The sequence below is a fragment of the Apiospora kogelbergensis genome (assembly GCF_038363985.1).
Source record: "Apiospora kogelbergensis strain CBS 113332 chromosome Unknown utg000006l_segment0_segment0, whole genome shotgun sequence".
In the NCBI taxonomy this organism is placed as follows: domain Eukaryota; kingdom Fungi; phylum Ascomycota; class Sordariomycetes; order Amphisphaeriales; family Apiosporaceae; genus Apiospora; species Apiospora kogelbergensis.
The window spans coordinates 830,938-850,089 of NW_027117423.1; the positions used below are offsets into that span (position 1 = coordinate 830,938).

Consider the following 19,152-nt stretch of genomic DNA (forward strand, 5'->3'; position numbering starts at 1 on the left):
ATCGAACGATTGGCCGAAGTTTCTGCCTCAGGCCGCCGCCAGCTGCTGCTGCCGCCCGTTTCCGACCACTGACTGTCATTGATTTTGTTCCAATAGGCTTAGGCACCTGCAGCACGGGCCTCTTCCCCCCGTAGCCCGTGGCTTCCTGTGGCTACTGGTGCTGGTGATGCAAGCTGGCTGGGCAAATGGTAGCAGTAGCCGAGCAATTGGAAGGGTGGTGGTGCCATTTCTCCAGACGCCTTGGAAAAAGAACCACTTCCAGTTCGCATTCCGAAACAGCTTCCTATCAATCCAGACCCAACGATCGCAACGTCCAAGACCCAATCTCCCCTCATTACAATCGCCCACGATGTATGCCACCCGCGCCCTCCGAATGATGCCCACGAGACGCATGATGCGTGCTCCTCCCGTAAGCAAACCTCGAAGAACCAGCAGTCTACATGACGTAGCAATCGCTAACCAGCACATCGCAAAATTCAGGCCGAAGATCAGGCCGGTACGTCCTCATCCCCAGACTATTGCGGAAACACTCTATACTCCATCGATCATACGATTCTATAATTGCGTCCGAAGTGAACTAGTGACTTGGAGAAGAAGCATAACCAATTGACTCCGATCGCAGGCCACACTGTCTCCCAGCGTCTCCGCAAGCTCAGGAAGATTCCCGCCGAGCTGATCCCTCTCGGTACGCCTCCCTCTCCTTACCCCCCGCACATGCAGCATCAATTCGATACAACAAAGTACTCATGGTTCAAATCACAGGTGTCGTCGTCGGATTCGCCGTCTTCGCTGCCGGCTACTCCAGCTTCCGCAAGTTCACCGTGGACAAGAACCTGCGTCTCGCCCGCCAAAACCGCGCAGCTGAGGCTGAGCACGAGGAGCACCACTAAACGCCAAATTGGAATAAACGAGCATTTGGTTTACGGCTTTCGTTTGTCACAAGCGAGGAAAGGGGCACTGTACATATAGCTTAAGCTGCAGGAAGAAGCTAGTCGCGGGAAGAATCAAGAAACGGGATAGATATCATTTCGCCTGTCATCCAGGTCATCGGCACACTCAATTTCATTCCTCGTCAACGCCATGGCTATGCGAATATAACAAAATGCAAAAGTCTGAGTCAAGTTTCCCCCTTCATTCCGGTTTGGGTCCTGCAACGTCGAGTCCCTCCAGGCCTTGCATGGGGTCCTCGGGGCGGTCATCGATGCCTCCCTTCGCACCGTCTGCTGCTGCCCGGTCCTCCTCATCTACCGCATGCTCAGCAAGCCAGCTCTCCTGGAAAAGGTGTTAGCTGTGTCTTATGGTGTCAATAAGAACGTAGATAAAAGAACGTACCTGTTGCCAAAGTGCGGTCTTGCTGCCCAGGCCCTCGTCGGCACTCTTTGGCGCTTTTGCCGCTGAGACCTTCAAAGTCTTGCCGAAGAATTCCGACTGATCCATGTTGTCCATGGCTTCTTTCGCATCATCGGCGTCCTCATACTCAATGTAAGCAAAGCCACGGTGAGGCTCTGTTGCGTCTGGCTTATCATTCTTGGGTAATGAGATATCCGCAATTTCTCCGAACGGGATGAAGGCGTCGTGCAGATTGGCTTGGTTGACCATGCCGGCCAAGCCGCCGACGTAAACTGTCGCCTTCCAGCGTGCCGAATCCGTCATATTGGGTTTTATGTGGGCGTGCGAATAGGGGCAAGTGTGGTTGTTCTGGAGGCAGCTTCTTCTATATTCACAGCGGCGCGCTTGAGCTTTTGACGGCCAGCCTTCCACAAATTGCAAGCGACTGTCAAGTGGGGGGATTGAGCTGAACACAAAACACGGTGGGGGTTTCCTTAGAAGTCAGTTCCCATGGCGCACTTACATAATAGGCCTTCAGACTGATAGAGGTTGAGTGCGCATATCATCGATGTTGTCTTGACAGAACAAATCGGGCCTGGAATCTTGGTTCAATTCAATTACCGATTGGTTGCCAATAGAGATTGGTATTGTTTGACCGATTTGTTTCTTTCGCCGATGCCCGGCGACTTTTCAAAGTGCTGGATGGAAAAGGGTCAAGCTTGGAAGCGATTAACAACACCCCTTCCGTACAATAGCAAGCTCGCTTGGTCCGTGCCGTCGTCGAGGACACTTAGTCGACAAGGTGAACTCATAGGAGGATGACCAGCTGGCATTATCACCATTCTTCTTGACCACACAGTACTCCCTTAATTCTACACTGATTTCCCTCTCCCACGTCACGCCTTCTAGCCGGTCTATAGGCCCAATGCAATCCGTGGCAACGAGGAGCTGCCGTTTCTAAACACCCCCAACAACCCCGCCACGCCCTGAACTCAAGTTGCTTGGGCCAACCATACCCGCGAACCACAACTACGAGTCGATATGGTGCGATTGCGGGAAATCTCGCGCACTGCGGCCTTTACCTGGTCACCTGGCGCAGGCAAACCATTAATTGTAACAGGTACCCGAGCTGGAGCCGTCGACGCCGACTTCTCGGGTGATACCAAGCTCGAGCTGTGGGATCTCGACCTCGACAACCAGGAACAGGGACTTGAGCTCCAGCCACTGGCCAGTATTGCGGCCGATTCGAGGTAAACATTGTCATGGGGGATGTTAGCACGTTCTCTGGGCTAACATTCACTTTCTATTAGATTTTACGACATCGCTTGGGGCCCTGCCACCGAAGACTATCCGCAAGGTGTTATCGCCGGCGCCCTCGAGAATGGCTCGCTTGACCTTTGGGACGCTGAGAAGCTCATCGACGGAGACGAGGATGCCCTAATTGCCCGTACCACCAAGCACACCGGTGCCATCAAGTCTTTACAATTCAACCCATTGAGGCCTCAGATCTTGGCTACTGCTGGAGTCAAGGGGGAGCTATTCATTTACGACATCAATGACCCCTCAAACGCCTTCCGACTCGGCACCGCCGCCGCCCACGATTTGGAGTGTGTTGCGTGGAATAGAAAGGTCTCCCATATTCTTGCTACCGGCTCAGCGGGCGGATTTGTCACTGTTTGGGATTTGAAGACGAAGAAGGCATCGTTGACCCTTAACAACAACCGGAAGCCTGTCAGTGCTATTGCTTGGGACCCGAACAATTCCACCAAGCTTATGACTGCCACTTACGACGACCTTGCTCCGGTTATCCTCCTGTGGAACCTCCGCAACTCGAACGCACCTGAACGTACGCTCCAAGGACATGAGCAAGGTATTTTGTCCTTGTCATGGTGCCAACAAGACGATGATCTGCTTCTTTCTTGTGGAAAGGACAACAGAACCGTGATCTGGAGTCCCCATACTGGAGCCCGATACGGAGAATTTCCCGAGGTGACAAACTGGACGTTCTCTGTCCGTTTCCACCCCCACAACCCGAACCTGTCAGCGACTGCCTCGTTTGATGGCAAGATTACGATCCAGACCTTCCAGAACACCAACCCCTCGGCTGTGCAGAACAATACCCAGAATAACTTGGACGGGGAGGATTTCTTCACCCAGGCTCAAACACAGCCACAAGGGGCCGCTTTCACACTTGCCAAGGCACCCAAATGGCTGGAGAGACCGGTCGGAGTTACGTTCGGATTTGGCGGAAAGCTCATTACTTTCAAGCCGGTAGCTACCCAACCCGGTCAACCTCGTGCTTCCAAGATCGAGATTGCCCAGTTCTCCGTCGATTCAGACATCGGAACCGCCACCGATAAGTTTGAAGAGTCTTTGAAGGCTGGAGACATTGCTGCCATCTGCGAATCGCACAAGGAACAAGCTACCACTGATGAGGAGAAGGCAGAATGGCAAGTCATGAGCACCTTGCTTGCGGAGAACCCCCGACAACAGATTGCCGAGTATCTTGGGTTCTCGCAGGAAGAGGAAGAGGCCAATGGTGTTACCGAGGACTCCGCTGAGGACAAAGAGGAAAAGTCCGAGAAGCTCGAGGTTACGAAAGGTCACAAGAAGAACCGCCTGTCAACCTTCTTCTCCGATGGTGCTGAGGGCGAGGGCGACGATTTCTTGTCAAGCCTGTCGGCCACCAAGGGTGCCAAGACGGATAACCCATTCCACCTGTTTGGCGAGAATGATTCTGCTGTAGAGAAGCAGATTACGAAAGCCTTGATGATGGGCCAGTTCGAGAAGGCCACCATGATTTGCATAGAGGAGAAGCGAATGGCGGATGCTTTCATGATCGCCAACTGCGGTGGCAAGGAACTGATCGACAAGGTGCAGGCTGCCTACATCTCCCAGAAGGACGGCATGCCAAGCTATCTGCGCCTGCTAAGCTCCGTCATCGTCAAGAACCTTTGGGACGTTGTGTATAACGCCGATCTTGCTGACTGGAAGGAGACTATGGTCACTCTTTGCACGTTTGCCGACCCTACGGAATTCCCAGATCTCTGCGAGGCGCTGGGCGACCGAATTCTTGAGAATGGCTCCCGCCAAGACGCATCATTGTGCTACCTTGTAGGATCCAAGCTCGAGAAGGTTGTGGGTATCTGGATCTCGGAGCTCGAGGAAGCCGAGAAGGCAGGCATGGCTGAGGGTAGCGATACCACTTTCTCTGTGCATGCGCGCACCCTTCAACAATTCATCGAAAAGGTTACTGTGTTCCGCCAGGTTGCCAAGTTTGAAGACACCGAGAAGGGACTTCCCTCTGGCTGGAAGCTTTCTGCTCTGTATGACAAGTACACCGAGTATGCCGACATCGTTGCAGCTCACGGCCAATTGAATGTGGCGCAGAAATATCTTGAGCTCCTTCCCTCGACCTACCCTGCTGCCGATGTCGCTCGCAACCGAATCCGACAAGCGACACAGAAGAAGAATGTCCAGCCCGCTGCTGCTGTGCCTTCTGGCAGAACACCTCGACCTACCGTTCCAGGCTATATGCCACCGGCGCCTGTGCAATCCGCGGTCAATCCAAGCCCATATGGAGCGCCCAGTATGCCTACTCCCCAGGCAAACCCATACGCGCCCCCTGCTCCTCAGGCAAACCCTTACGCGCCCTCTGTCCCCAGCAACCCCTATGCTCCTCAGCAAGGGTACCAGCCCACACCTCCTCCTCAACAAGGAGGATACGCACCGCCCATGGGTGGGTATGCTCCTCAAGGAAACTTTGGTCCTCCCAAAAATACTACGGCGCCTCCTCCTTCTTCAACAAGGCCGCCGCCTCTCAAGGAAGCGGGCAACTGGAATGATGTTCCGATGGTATCCCGCCCACCGCCACCAAGGAAACCAACGCCAAACACTGCGGTTAACCCCCCGTACCCTATGCAGGGAGGAGGCATGCCTACGCCCCCGCCGCCTCAGAGTCCATACGGCCGAGGTACCGCGACTCCACCTCCGCCTCCGAAGGGATCCGCGTACCCGCGGGTGATGTCGCCTCTTGGCGGAGGACAGCAAATGGGACAGATTCCTCCTCCACCGCGGCCGGGATCAACTACTGCCAGCCAATACGCGCCGCCTCCGATGGCGTCGGCTGGTGGCTCGGCTCTGCCGCACCCTCCTCCAATGGCGAACGTTGTTGGCAGGACTGCGTCCCCTTACAACGCTCCTCCTGCTGCTGGACCCGCTTCGAACCGATACGCACCGGCGCCTGGCGCCCAGACCAACCAGCCGCCTCAGAACCCTCACATGCCACCGCCTGGGGGTGTCAGGCCACCTCCCCCGGCCAACCCCTACGCCGCTGCACCTCAAGGGCAACCAGCGGCCAACCCTTATGCGCCCCAGCAAGGGTACGAGCCTTCAATGGCACAGCAGGGCCCACCTCCCTCAGGACCGCCCTCCGCTATGTCCGGCCCTCCTATGAGTGGCCCTCCCATGGGTGGGCCTCCTATGGGTGGACCGCCGCGATCAGGCTCTACGGCAGCGAGCTCGCCCGCTCCTCCCCCGCCACGCTCTGCCGCGGCTTCACCCGCGAAGCCGAAGCATCCCCCGGGTGATAGGTCGCACATCCCCGCCAGCGCGCAACAGCTTGTCGATGTCCTTAACCGCGACATGCAACGCGTAGCCGCCAAGGCCCCTGCTTCGTTCGCGCCTCAAGTCAAGGACACCCAGAAGCGCATTAACATCCTCTTCGATCACCTGAACAACGAGGAGCTCGTCAAGCCCGACACCATCCAGCAGCTGACCCAGCTCGCTACGCTCTTAGAAGGAAAGCAATACCCCGAGGCCCAACAGCTTCAAGTCCAAATCCAGACGGACAGAACCGAGGAGTGTGGCAATTGGATGGTAAGTACCCATTAACCCCTCTCAACCTCCTCCATCCCTGTTTCATCTTGCATATGACCACTAACATTGCTATTCAGGTCGGTGTTAAGCGTCTCATCTCGATGAGCAAGGCGACCCCTTAAATCCAAAAGAGGTGAAGTAGCAGTCCGTCATTCTTAGTCCGATATACGCATCAGATGGAGAGGTAGCGCTCCGATTCTTCTATTAGGGGTAACTGTAGAAAAAGCGAGGCTCTGTCCAGAGCATCAATTAGAATTGAATTGATTTTACGAGATGCGAAGTTAACGATGATGTACACGTCGCCCCGGGTAGAGAAATTAGGCTCATAATGCTATGTGCATACATCTAGGTGAACGAACAGGAACCCGTAGGACTGGATATTCGTCATGCTAAAGAACTCGAGATGAACAACGTCTATGGTGCACATGGCCACCTTGTAGAGTCTGCGCTACTCGTAAACATAGCAGAAAGGCCCGCTGATCGTGTCGATCAGCTCTTTGACGGCTCGCTTGGGGTTCATGGGCGAGAAGTCGAGCGTATCGTCGAGCGTCACGTTTCGGCTCGCCGGCATGTTCATCATAGTTCCAGTACCGGCAATGCCCTGTTGGTTATGCTTAATCAGATCGTTGTCTCTTATTTCAAGTGAGATGGGCGGAGTGGCAGCTTTGTTCGTCACACTTTCTGTCCAGGAAACACAGTAACGAAAAAATGACTTACCTGTCTGTTCTCCCAGTCCAGGTTCTGCCACACAAAGTATAATCGATCGATCTGGCCATGATGAAGATAGAAGCCAGGCTCTAAAGGGCTGAAATAGAAGTCGCCGCCGGGGTCGCCGCCGATGGTGTAGTGGCCGCCGCCGTGGACGGCCATGCCGAGGTTGCTGGCCTGCTTGTAGCGGAAGTCGCCCTGCAGCAGGGCCTGGAAGATCTCGATGTCGGTGCCGTCGCGGACGGTCAGGGTGGTGTTGGCGAGCGAGGCCCAGCGGGCGCAGATGTCCGAGTTGAGGTCGCGCTTGATGCAGCGCGGGTTGTAGCCCAGCGGCTTCCGCGACCCGATGGGGCCCAGGTTGACCGTGTAGTTGGAGAAGGGGCCCTTCTTGATGCAGCCGCCGCCCGTGCCCGGCTTGGCGCCGAAAACGGCCATCGGGTTCGGCTTGTTGGCAATGTACTCGCCGTTGCCGCCCATCGAGGTCTCGGAGCCGTCGAAGAGGGGCGACTTGTCGATGTCGCCGCAGTCAAGTCCCCATTCCCAGTAGGGGATGGTGCCTGTCGGGAAGGAAGTTTGGACAGGTCAGTTCGCTGCAGGCTGACCGGCTTGAAAAGGGGGCTTGGGTTAGGTACGCACCTGTGTAACCACACTGGTCTTCAAGTCTCTGCTCGTACGTCTTCAGGAAGTATCGGTGAAAAGTCAAGAATGTAGCCTGTCAATGTTAGACTCGTCGTGCTCGAGATGCCGGAGGACCCTCTTTAGTCCCTGTAGAACTGAACTGACCGAGTTGTGGACGTAAGGGGTGAAGGCGACGTGCAGGACAGCAAAATCGTCAAACGCCGTTCTGCATCAGTGTGAGTTTTGTGGTCTTGCGCGTTGATGGTAGCACGGATGAGACTTACTTCGCCCCCTCGACATCTGGAAAGACACTCGGCTTCTGCATCAAGCACTCAACGGCCTTTCGATACGCGATCCGTTCCTCGCCCGGAATGTTTCTCCTGAGGAACATTTTAGTGGGGGACTTGGTCAAGTACGAGGTGTCATGAACTCACCATTCTTTGCGGATCTTCACATTATCCTTGGTGCAGGCCGAGTCACTCTGGTCCAGTCTTTTCATGGCGTTGTCGAAGGCGGTCTTGCTGTAGTCGGCCAGCGCCTTTCCGGACTCGACATCAGCCTGAGAGACCTCCTGGGCGGCAAAGGGCACCGCAACTGCTTGACACAGCAGCAGAGCTGCCGCGAGCAGCACGCTGTTCCCGAGAGACTTCATGGCGGCGGTCAGGGTGTAGTGACTAGACGAGAGAGTAACCTAGCGTGCCCAAGCTTTCGATCCACAGGCTTCATCGCCCAAGGGAGATGCAGGCTTCCTTATATGTTCCCTATACCAAACCCCCAGAGCTAAGCCCTTGGGCTGCGACGGTGGAAGTCCCGGGCTGGGGGCATGTCGGCAGATACATGCACTCTAAAAGCTTCATATATCCCAGCCTTGGCGTCGGATACACCAAATGCGGAAGACGACCTCAGGAGCACCTCTCGATGGCCACATCCGGGTGGGGTTGGATATGCACCCCGGACTCGTGGCGCTTCGGAAAGTTGGCACACGCAGGCAGCTCAATCTAGATTGATTAAAGGGGGGATGTTGCCTTCGTGATGTTACCGGTTGGCATGCGGGCCGTAACCAATGACAGCCCAGCGGTGACTTTTGCCGCGGCAGCCCGTATATTCGGTCACTGAACGAACCGTCAACTTGGCAAGGATCCCAACTCTTTTCCTTCGTCTTCCACTATGCGACTCCCTCTGCCCATCCGTGAGGTGTTGAAGGGACCGAGCAAGAGTCCCAATGGCAATATCAGACGCGCTGTGCCTTTGGTCGGCAGAGGGACCGGCAGCTGTCAAAGCTCGAGATCGGTGCCGGTTAGCCATGGATGCAGTAGAGCTCGTTTATTAATCTGCTCGTTCTGTTGGTCCCTTGATTCCTACTGGTGACTGGGTTAGGTAACTTGTAAGATGCCATTGAGCCGGGTTTAACCAGAAAAGTTCGGGTTTCCTCGGGCGCGCATCGAGTTGGACAATTGTCGAAGCACAACAACGAGGGAGAGAGGAAAGCACTTTGGTGACATATATTTCACTGTGCTGGTTGGTATATCTTGCTAAATATGAATTTCTTGTTTCCTATATTTACAAAAGGGAAAAGAGCCTCACGAACGAGAACTGGGCTTCTAGTCCAGCACCGCATTTAGATCGCGGCAGTTGGGTGGGCATAACTCAGCTTGCAGGCTGGCGTGTCGGCGAGCTTGCAGTGGCGGGCGTCAAGACGGCGCCAAGTCGCTTCGGCCACAATGCTACCGAGGAAAAAGAAGAAAAAGCGTCGATACATGTAAACGAATCGCAGCGATCAATTTGCAAAGGGGCTTGCCTCTGGAAAAGCCGCTTTGGTCACAACCTGAATTGACGGGCGTCGGGCGTGAAAGGTCATTCAGGCGAGCAATTTGGTGGCGCTCATGCAGCCTCTTGTTGTTTCGGGAATTTGCACACGTGACCCTGTGGACGTCTCACCGTGCGTCGTTTGCAATGTCTTTCATGGACTCTTGTCCCATGGCGATGGATGGCCGTCCGTTCTCAAGTGATTTTCCAGGTAGCAAATCATTGCCTGTCTCGTCTCGGACTTTGGTTGAATTGACTGACAGTGTCTGTCGATGGGGGTCCGGGCCACTTGGCTGTTCGGTTGACCACCGCTCTGAATGCACGAACGAAGAAGCAAGTGGCAAGTAGGAGCCAGAAGACCTCAATCAATCATTCGCATCAAACCAGCACTGCCTCCTCGCCGCCTTGAAAGCCTCCTGGTGAATACGCGTACTTGTTTTCTATTAATAATTGTATTACACAGTCAAGTAGCACTCGCTGACTCGTAAAATCCTGTCCGACCGACAGCTCGATTCCCACAGCGGGCCTGGAGCCACGTATGTATTGATTGCACTTGCCCGTAACTCATCCCTCAACGTTGTTGTCTTTCAATCAATATGATGGGTTTTAATATCCCAGAATTTCGAGAGTACGTACTGGGCCAATGTGTCACATGTCGCATGTGTAAAGTACATACATGTTCAATTCAACGGCCCCTATCCAGGTTGTATGTTAATCATAATCTCCAGGCCGCTCGTAAGACACATCAGCAAACAATAGCTCTCCGGGAAGCAGGAAGGGTCCTTAGGATATTTCCTCTCCTGCCACCTGCGGTGTACGTACATAGCACAGGTCAAAACTCTGACCAGTGCGCATTTACTATTTGATGTATGTGTCGAACAGATCTCCGGGTAGCTGTCTCTAATCTTAATGTTACATATAACCTTATTCTCAATGTTCGACATATGCCGCTAATTGTGAGCATGTATCACCTAGTGTCAACATTCCTCTAAGTTTAGACAATTTGAGGTGGACTGCTAAGCCGTACCTGCTCCGCAACCCAATATCCATGTTGAAGTTGACTGTATAGATGTCTGTACTGGTAGAACTATGTAGCCAATGGCTAAAAACGATCGTAACAAGGTCACAATCAGAATACTGGATTTTGATCATCATTCAGTATCACGGGAGAAAGAAATGTGGTTGTCAGAAGAAGATTCGTTGTATATTTATGTACATGTAATCATTATGTTATGCAAGGTGGTATTCACTCCTGACAAAAAACGTCCGGCCATGAGGGTGGCCATGCTCCAAAAAGATAATGCTGGAATTCCACGCCTCGAGTGAGTAAACCGGGGCTTTCTACCCCCGCCCGTGGTATATTATGGGTACATTTTGCTCGTTGCTGTGTCGCGCATTGGATGTCGTGATTATGACATCATGCGAACTAGACACCATATTTCGTAATCCACTGCTCAAAACTGCGGAATTTACAGAATGGCAGCAATACCGGCGGCGGCGAAGAGACCACCAATGATGGGGGTGGCAGCGGCGCCGTTGGGGGTGGAGGTAGAGGTGGGAGACTCGACGACGGCGGTGTTGCCCTGGGTCTTGGTGGTCACACCGTCGGTGGTCTTGGAGGCGCCGGAGTGCGAGGCAGATCCGCTGCCGGATTGGCTGGCGGAGGCAGTGGCGACGACACCGCTGGTGACGGTTGTGGTAGGGCTGCCGCTGGCGGAGGCAGAGGCAGAGGCAGAGCCGGAACCAACGACCGACGAGGCACCGCTGGCAATGGAGCTGCCAACGTTACCGGCACCGCCAGTGGCGGTAGAGATGACGCTGCCGACGGCGGAGGTGGCATCAGAGACGATGGAGCTGGCAAGCTGGCCGTTGACGGCGGCAGCCAGGGCGAGGACAGTGACGGCGGAGAACTGCATTTTGAAGTTGGTTTGTTTGGGTGGTTGAGGTTGGTGGAGTGAAAGGTGAGAAGAGATAAGGTCTTGTTGGTGGAAGATGATTAAGTTGGATGGGATGGAGATGGAGGTGAGAGGAAGTCAGGTCGTCGTTGAGTATTAAATACTGGATGGCCAGCGTACTTACAGGCTCTTGTTTTCGTCATCGAACATGGCTGCTCGTAATCAGAGACTGTCTAACTGTGCTAGACAAGCATGAGGCGACCGGTTGTTTGTGAGAGGCCCCCCCATGTCGACTCGAGTTTCTCCATTCGTCCAAGGGGGAGGAGGACTAGGAGGACTAGGAGGACTAGGAGGACCCGCCCCCTTGGGATCCACACAGCAAGCAACCGCCGCTGGGGCTCCTTGGCTCGCCGGGCATGGAGGCTCAGTATGTGGTATGTGTGTACAACTGGGGCAGTGGCAGGGCAGCTCTCAGGCTTTCTCTCCGGCCCGCTGCTGACCTGGTTCCGCTGCTGGACGAGCTTGAGCCTTGTTTGCCCCAGACCAAACGCGCGTCTCCCCGATTCCGATTGGATCCCAAGCCTCAACGTCGATCTCGGTTGCCCCTTCTACGGGCGAAAAGCTACAAGTAAGCAAGTAAGGCGTCGCGCTGGGTGCGGCACACGGGGGGCCCTCGTACCCTCGTAGCATTGCCAAGTCGACTCCTTCCTCCAGCAATCCTTTTTTAGGCGGCTGATCGAGAACAGCCAGCAATGAGCCATACGACAGAAATACGAGCATGGGCTCAATCCCAAACAGCATCTCCTGGTCTCCTGGCACCTGGCGCAATCTCCTGTCTCCTACACCACTTGGCACCCTGTCGCAAGATGGCATCCAACATGAGTGTTTGAGGACGGCTCGCTTACTGTGCAGTTGGTTTCTGGTGCCTGGATTGGTTTCTGACCTGAATGAATCCTGAACCTGACTCTGAAAAATGGCACAGTGGTCTAATTACGCCCCCGGCCTAGACTGGCCCAGATGCAGCAGTGCGGCTGGGACAGCAAATAGTTGGGTTGCTGTCTTGAATTTGTTGGTTTCACTCCTGGACGGCCACTGACGAAAAGCTGGAGAAGGCATGAAAAAGGCAACGTCACTGGTCTCCATAAATAGCGGCAAGTAATTACTGGGCCAATCACCGATTTGTGGCTGGTAGCCAAAGTACCGGCCAAAGCAGCCAAAGCAGCCAAAGCAGCCAAGGCCTTACTGTTTCTAGGCCCCAGCTAGAGTGCTAGGCCTTACTCAGTTACTGGACTGCGGCCCCAAGAAAATATGGGCCCCGACGTTCTCATCGTCTTCCCATTGCTTGCTCTCGTCATTTTCCACGAGATGCTGGGGAAAACGGTTATTCGGCACCCTTTTTCTCTGCTGCATACAAACATGTACGTAAAAGCTGCTTCCTGGTAGGTCCTTTCGGGCGGAATGATGTACCTTGACCAAACTGGCCTCCTCCCCGTCTTCTCACCCAAGCTACTAAGTTCCCCAAGTTATGTGCCTGCATATCATGTACTCTCAGGCCTCCATCTTGGTCTCCATGTCTCGTCATCCAAGCCGTCACTTTCACTTTATCATGTCTCGCTTGGGCGTGGTCTGTTTTCCGGGTCAGCTAGATTACGGGTCTACCCCGGGTAGACAGCCATAAGAGGCAATGTGCAAGTTTCTAATTATGTACCTACAGACGAGATGAACTTGTCGATCGATGCGATCAATAACAATGCTTGCAGCGCTCAGTGTGGCTCATGGCCAATATCTTCCTTCTCATATCGCCGACGGCTATGTACGCGTGCGGAGTAATGTACGGAGTAATTATGCAGATCAGGATCAGCAGCCTGTCATCAATCGGCCTGTGGCTTAGATCTCCTCAGCATTACTAGGCGGGCGACCCTCTGCCACCTCTGCCTCCTGTTGGTGTGGTTATTTCCATTACTGTTGCCACCGCCATCACCACTGCTCTCGAGCCGGTGCTCTGATTCGATGGCCTTGTCCATGTCGAAGTGCTTGACGAAGAAGCTGAGGAAGAAGACGACGCCCGAGATGCCGAGGAACAACTGCCACACCCCCAAGAACCCGAACACGAACGCGTCCGTCACCTCCTTCCTCATGCCATCCTCGCTGCCATCTTGAAGATCTTGCATATAGGCCTCAGCATGGTAAGCAATGTCGACGGGCAGCCCTTGCCAGGCCAGCTTCAGCGCCGCCACGTTCTGCCAGGTCGTGCCGCCGACACACACGCCGACCGCGCTGCCCAGCTGGCGCACGAAGCCGTACATGGCGGCGGCCGCGGCGACATCGCCCGGCCGCGCCAGGGCCTGGCACGCGAACGTCTGCGCGTTCAGCACAACGCCGTGCCCGACGCCCATGGCGATAAGCGCCATGACCCAGACACCCGTGGCAACCCCCGCGTCCCGCCACAGGAGCTCGAGGCCGCACGACAGGCACACGAAGAACCAGCCGACCCAGAGCGCGTAGCAGTAGTTATTGTAGCGGCTGATCAGGGCACCCGTCACGGCGCCGCTGGGGATCACGAATAATAGCGCCGGCAGCAGGTTGATGCCCGCACGGAGTGGTGACGTGCCCTGGACCGATTGGAAGAAGAAAGGCACGTAGTAGTTCTCGCCGTACATCTGTTTCGTGATTTCATGTCAATGCGTAGTCAAATGGGGAAGATGGCAATCGATGCTATACTGACCACCAATCCTTGCACGAAGCCGCCAAAATAGGCAATATTCGAACTCCAGCTGTAGAATAAACTGTGTTTGAGCATTGGCTCTTTCGCAAAGAAAGCCTCCCAAACGCCCGTAACGATCAGTCCCGTGAAGCCAATGACCAGCGTCGTGATGATCTCGACACTGCTCCACGCAAACTGGATGCCAGCCGAGGACAAGGCGAACAGGGATAGGGTCAGACTGGCCGTGAAGAGGCCCCCACCGACCCAGTCGATGCGCGCCAGCTTCGTCCGCAAGCTCTCGGCGCGCTGGGGCCGGATCGTCAGTAACCGGGGAGTAACGACGAGACCAAAGGCGCAAAAGGGGAAGTTCAGGTAGAAGATCCAGCGCCACGTCGTGCGCTGCGCGATGGCGCCGCCGACGAGGGGGCCGGCGATCAGGCCGGCCGCCCACCCGAGCGAGATGACGGCCCACCACTTGGGCCGGTGGCGCAGCGGGACCAGGTCCGTCAGCAGCAGCAGCGACACCATCCAGATGCCGCCGGCGCCGACCCCTTGAACGGCGCGACCCGCGAGCATGAGACGCACGCCCTGAGCGAGGCAGCAGAGGAGACTGCCGAGCGTGAACGCGGCCAGCGAGAGCATCAGACAGATAGGCTGGCCGAAGATCTCGCTGAGGCTCGCGACGGGCGGCATGGCCACGGTAGAGGCTAGAAGGAAGGATGTGCCGATCCAGAAGCCTTGGGTGGTATCTGCGTCCAGGGCTGCCGTCATCGTCTTTACCATACATAATAAGCCAGGCCACACGTTAGAGACAGGCACTTGTTAATAGTATGGCAGTTTATCACAAATACCTTGAGAGCTGTTATGATGATGGATGAGTCCAGGGCGACGACCATGTTGATGACCGTAAGAGATAGTATGATGTACAACTCCTGCCTCCCGATTTTCCACTCTTGGGCGACGGGCTGCTGGGAATTCTGGGCCTCGGTGTCCACCACGTCTTCATGGCTCGGTCCTCGCTGGCCAGTCGTCGAATTCGACGATGCTGCCTTCTCGACGCACCGACTTTCGCGTTCCCCAAGTTCCGATGTGATAGGTGACGTCGCTTCCATGATGACAAGAGTAAATCGTAGACTTCAGTAACGGGTCAAGGTTGGAACGATATCAGACTCATTTTGTTTTAGGCATCTTGACGTACGGTAACGATATGTCTTGAGGCTCTCGGCCATGTTATACCTCAGACGCCGTCACCGCCATTGCTCTCTGGCTTAAGTATGTCATGTTATGAGAATAGGTGGGAAACCCCCAACGTGGGGGCCAGCTAACTGAAGAGCAAAAGGAGGTTTCCTCGAGTCTCGTGTACGCGAACTGTGATTGACCAAGACCCGAGAATCAAGATAACGTGGGCTATTTGCAGCGTAGCATTTCAACATTCGCATATGCAGAGCAGAGAAAACCCAGGCTTCGGGAGGGACTACGATTGGTCTATGCCGCCAACCAGTTGGTTCAGCCCGAAAGAAGAACAACATGATAGGCACTAATGTTTGTTACACCCTGTTCGGATATTGAAGCGAGAAATTGACCCCAAGAAGGCTTACTCCCACGTGCAACACTAAAGTCTACCAACCGTACAGGCCAGGGGTTGTTGATAGTGCGCCGGGTCTTCTCAGCATGGAAGTCACATCACATCGTCAAGGGCCAGCGAAAAGAAAGTTGGTTCATCATCATCGTGCCGTTCTCGTGTCTCACTGAGACAAGGACGTCAGAGTCGCACATGCAGGCACGCGCCACGTTGAGCTTCTCGAATACCGTTGCACTGCACATGTTCGTGTTACCTTCCGCCCGTCGACCCGACAGTGTAAGACGGCGGGAAGGGAGTCGCAAGATCGGGAGTTGGAGGCGCCTAAGTGAGATTTCAGCGGAACACCACATCAACGTGGCTTAAACCCATTACACGGCATATTTTACTTGCCACAGGCCAACCAGTTACGATACGCAATGAACTTGGTTCAAATGGGACACCACGAGGGAGAGGCGGCTTTTAATGAGAGACTTGTCATACCGTCTCACAATCGTATTGGGAAGGAAGAGGAGAAAACGATGGAATGATCTTTGTGCGAGCGAAGCTTGCTTGCCGCCGACAAAACGCCGCCTGTGAGACACACGCAACTGCTAACTACCACCCACACATAAGAACAGTTGAAGAAGGCCATGTGGTAGTAACGAGGAGGCACCCTTCGCTTCCCTACACAATGTGGCTGAGACTTTCCGAAGGCTTGTTTCGACACCCGAGTTTCCACCTTGTTCTATGCATTTGGTCAAGTCATGGAAATTGTCGCCCTTGATTACTTTTCGGGTAGTAGTGCTTGCTGGCACGTTCTCCATGCACACATTTATCTACTTGCGGTTCTTGCCTGCCCCTGCCAGATTCCAACCGGTAGTGCAAAGGTGCTATTGCTGAGTAGAAAAGCATATGAAACCTGATAAAGGTCAACACCCCTACGGACCCCTGTATTCAGCTTCTAACAAATACATGGCGGAAAAGGTTCCGCAAAGGCTGACCAAACTAAGCCTCATTCCATGGCCAAGGTGACTGTGAAACGTCGAATGGCGGTAATGAACGACCATGGTATACGCGAAGTGGCTATGACATCGCGTCCCTCCAAGAACACGAAACCTGTGTATTGTCGGGATGAGCCGTTAAGTTGGGTATCACTAAATCAAGTCCCTGTCTGCAGTGTCCGGCGTGTACCGCATGTTAATGCATCCACGCCGCGATCCGATCGAACATAGAATTGGGCTGCTTTTGAATTATGGCTGAGCAGATATGCCCCCTCACTGTTCTTTTCGCGCGAAGCGGCCTAGAGCGGGTCCAAGCTCAGCGGCCTTCTCTTGTCGTCTCTCCTGGTTTTGCTCTTGTTGTTGCTTCCACAACTCATCTACCTTCAGACGCTTCTCGTCGATAATGTTGTTCTTCGTGCGCTGCTTCCTCAGGTACTTGCGGAGAGCCGAGTTCTTTCCACGTGCACGGTTCCTAATGTCTGTCTCGATGTCGACAGGCTTAGCATCTAGATCACGTGCCTCGCGTCGCTGCTTATCCGAGCGGAGGTCCAGATTGCCGATGAAGTTGGGGTCAAGGGCGATCATCTCGGGCTGAAGCTTGTTCAGGAGACCCTTGACTTCGGTCTCGCGTCGTTGCTTGACGGTCTCGTAAGGGTTGACTTCCATGGCGTCGAAGTTGGCCTCTCCAGCACCCGGTACAATGATGGATGAGAAGCCTTCGTCGTGACCAATGCCGAGAACATCTTCGAATGGGCAGTATTTCACTTGCTCGATCTGTAATATCCAAGTCAGTATGTATGGGTTTATATAAGAGTGAAGAAAAGTGCTTACTGATTTGCCCTCCCCGCCCCATGTCATGTAAGGGCTCTCAACCTTGATCTGATCTTTGCGATTTTTCACAAAGAGATCTTTCCACAATGTCACGCTGGTTGACCACCCAACAGCTGTAACACCCCGGTCGCTGATGGATACAGACGACGCTGGAGCTCTTGTAAAGTAGCTATTCACCTCTCTGTAGAAACAGTCAGTATCGTGTTCAAACACTGTACAGAAAAGAACACAGCAGAGATTCGGGTACATACCGGAACATACGAATGTCCCAGACAGCCATTTTTCGGTCATTACCACATGAAACCATATACCTTCCTTCTCTGTCAACCGCGACGGATTTGACGGGACCTTTGTGGCACAGCAACTTGACCAGCGGCTCACTATTGTTGGGAGACCACACTGCATAATCGCATATCAGTATGAATTCCAGGAGGTGAGGGGGTTAAAATTGGCACATACGAGTTACGGTGCCGTTGTTGTGGCCAGCATGCACAATGGCGTTCCAGGGGTTTATTGCCATTGCAGTAGGCTGCCCCAGTCCTGTTCGTATCTCGGAGACCAGCTTGCCAGTCGATACATCACTATGAGAGAAGTCAGTGGCTGATTTGGGATTTAATACTTCGCTGTCTTAGCCAGAGAGAAGCCACAGCGGCCCGTTAAGAGCGAAAGAAGGCGTGTTTGATACTTACGTATATTTCAGCCATCCTGTCAAGCCCTGTATTGAAGTTAGTGGCCAGCGCGACAGAATGTGGTGTATCGTTGAAACTCACCAGTGTCGTCAGGAGGTAGTGGTAAGGCAAGAATTCCATATGTGTAACTTCCTGGAGACTCCGGAGACAATGCAATTCAACACCACGTGCTGTGACGAATTAGCAATATCCTTCGCGCCCCGTTTCCATGCTATTCGGCTGGATCCAGTAAAGGGGGAAATTATGAAGCGTGTTCGTATGCAAGCAGGCCGACTTACAATCGTATATGTACACCTGGTTCTTCTGAGAAACACTGAAGTAATTCGTGTTGTGCAAGTATTTGACAGCCTGGAAGCCACATATTAGCATATACTGCATTTCCACATGGATACAGACACAAGACAATACATACTCGAACTTTTTCTTGCAAGTTTATCTCGCAACCAAGCCTAACGCAGTTTCCGTTAGCTAAGACGGCATCGATTGGAGTCATGGATTCGACTTACTTGCCCTGCCTCCAGTCCATGGTGGCTATGTGTCCCTTGGCACCTCCCACTACAAGCATTGTCAATTAGTACATGGTTCACAGATTAAGGAGTAATTCAATGTTCCCCCTCTGTAGTCAGATAGAGAAAGACCCAGGGCAATTCGTAAGGTTTGCTTACACAGCAGCATTCTACCCGTCCTGTCGTAGTCAAACTGGTACGGACCCAGCTGATCCAACTTTAGATCGAAACGCTTTTTGGAAGCCTCCAACGAGACACTGGACTCGATTTCGTTCTGCGTCACACGCCATGTCCTCTCCAGCTCTTCTTCGGCCTCCAGGAAGCCGGATGTGTTTTCCAGGAGAATTTCGGCATCCTTGGCGGATTCGGCGGCCTGTTTGTACTTCTGCTCGAGGCCCTTCAGGTTGCGACGCAGTTTCTTGTCTTTGATGGTCTTGACGTCGATGCCAGTTCCGCGGCCATAGTCGCGCTGGGCCTGCTTGTTTCGCTTTCTGCGCTCTAGTTCGTGCTTCGGGATGAGCTGCGTGCGAGCGCGCTTGATGGCAACAGCGCCATTGTCGTGTGCCTTTGCGGAAGGCCGCTCAGTAATCTCGAGCTCGTCTACCTCCATGTTGCCGCCGGATAAA

The 19,152-nt window shown here is 54.0% G+C and overlaps 7 protein-coding genes across 7 annotated transcripts; 3 read left to right on the forward strand and 4 right to left on the reverse strand.

Annotated features, from left to right (window-relative positions):
- Positions 1-349: 349 nt before the first annotated feature.
- On the forward strand, positions 350-890 carry PG998_009090 (NADH-ubiquinone reductase complex 1 MLRQ subunit; the record flags this gene model as incomplete). The annotated part of the gene is made up of 4 exons (XM_066875906.1): positions 350-409; positions 481-496; positions 623-685; positions 763-890. 4 exons carry the CDS (start codon positions 350-352, stop codon positions 888-890), a joined length of 267 nt encoding a protein of 88 aa, XP_066728062.1.
- Positions 891-1,131: 241 nt separating this feature from the next.
- On the reverse strand, positions 1,132-1,653 carry PG998_009091 (RNA recognition domain-containing protein; the record flags this gene model as incomplete). The annotated part of the gene is made up of 2 exons (XM_066875907.1): positions 1,132-1,272; positions 1,333-1,653. 2 exons carry the CDS (start codon positions 1,651-1,653, stop codon positions 1,132-1,134), a joined length of 462 nt encoding a protein of 153 aa, XP_066728063.1.
- Positions 1,654-2,370: 717 nt separating this feature from the next.
- PG998_009092 (WD domain-containing protein) lies at positions 2,371-6,329 on the forward strand (the record flags this gene model as incomplete). The annotated part of the gene is made up of 3 exons (XM_066875908.1): positions 2,371-2,579; positions 2,640-6,207; positions 6,285-6,329. The coding sequence occupies 3 exons, from the start codon at positions 2,371-2,373 to the stop codon at positions 6,327-6,329; spliced, it is 3,822 nt and encodes a 1,273-aa protein (XP_066728064.1).
- Positions 6,330-6,655: 326 nt separating this feature from the next.
- On the reverse strand, positions 6,656-8,185 carry PG998_009093 (uncharacterized protein; the record flags this gene model as incomplete). The annotated part of the gene is made up of 6 exons (XM_066875909.1): positions 6,656-6,808; positions 6,925-7,472; positions 7,552-7,627; positions 7,699-7,759; positions 7,818-7,913; positions 7,968-8,185. 6 exons carry the CDS (start codon positions 8,183-8,185, stop codon positions 6,656-6,658), a joined length of 1,152 nt encoding a protein of 383 aa, XP_066728065.1.
- A 2,438-nt stretch (positions 8,186-10,623) lies between these two features.
- PG998_009094 (uncharacterized protein) lies at positions 10,624-11,297 on the forward strand (the record flags this gene model as incomplete). The annotated part of the gene is made up of 2 exons (XM_066875910.1): positions 10,624-10,661; positions 10,823-11,297. The coding sequence occupies 2 exons, from the start codon at positions 10,624-10,626 to the stop codon at positions 11,295-11,297; spliced, it is 513 nt and encodes a 170-aa protein (XP_066728066.1).
- Positions 11,298-13,105: 1,808 nt separating this feature from the next.
- Positions 13,106-15,050, reverse strand: PG998_009095 (uncharacterized protein; the record flags this gene model as incomplete). Its single annotated transcript, XM_066875911.1, has 3 exons — positions 13,106-13,894; positions 13,960-14,712; positions 14,790-15,050. 3 exons carry the CDS (start codon positions 15,048-15,050, stop codon positions 13,106-13,108), a joined length of 1,803 nt encoding a protein of 600 aa, XP_066728067.1.
- A 1,723-nt stretch (positions 15,051-16,773) lies between these two features.
- On the reverse strand, positions 16,774-19,136 carry PG998_009096 (uncharacterized protein; the record flags this gene model as incomplete). Its single annotated transcript, XM_066875912.1, has 10 exons — positions 16,774-17,274; positions 17,332-17,512; positions 17,583-17,730; positions 17,791-17,912; positions 18,021-18,046; positions 18,102-18,190; positions 18,299-18,368; positions 18,433-18,469; positions 18,527-18,575; positions 18,686-19,136. 10 exons carry the CDS (start codon positions 19,134-19,136, stop codon positions 16,774-16,776), a joined length of 1,674 nt encoding a protein of 557 aa, XP_066728068.1.
- Positions 19,137-19,152: the final 16 nt, after the last annotated feature.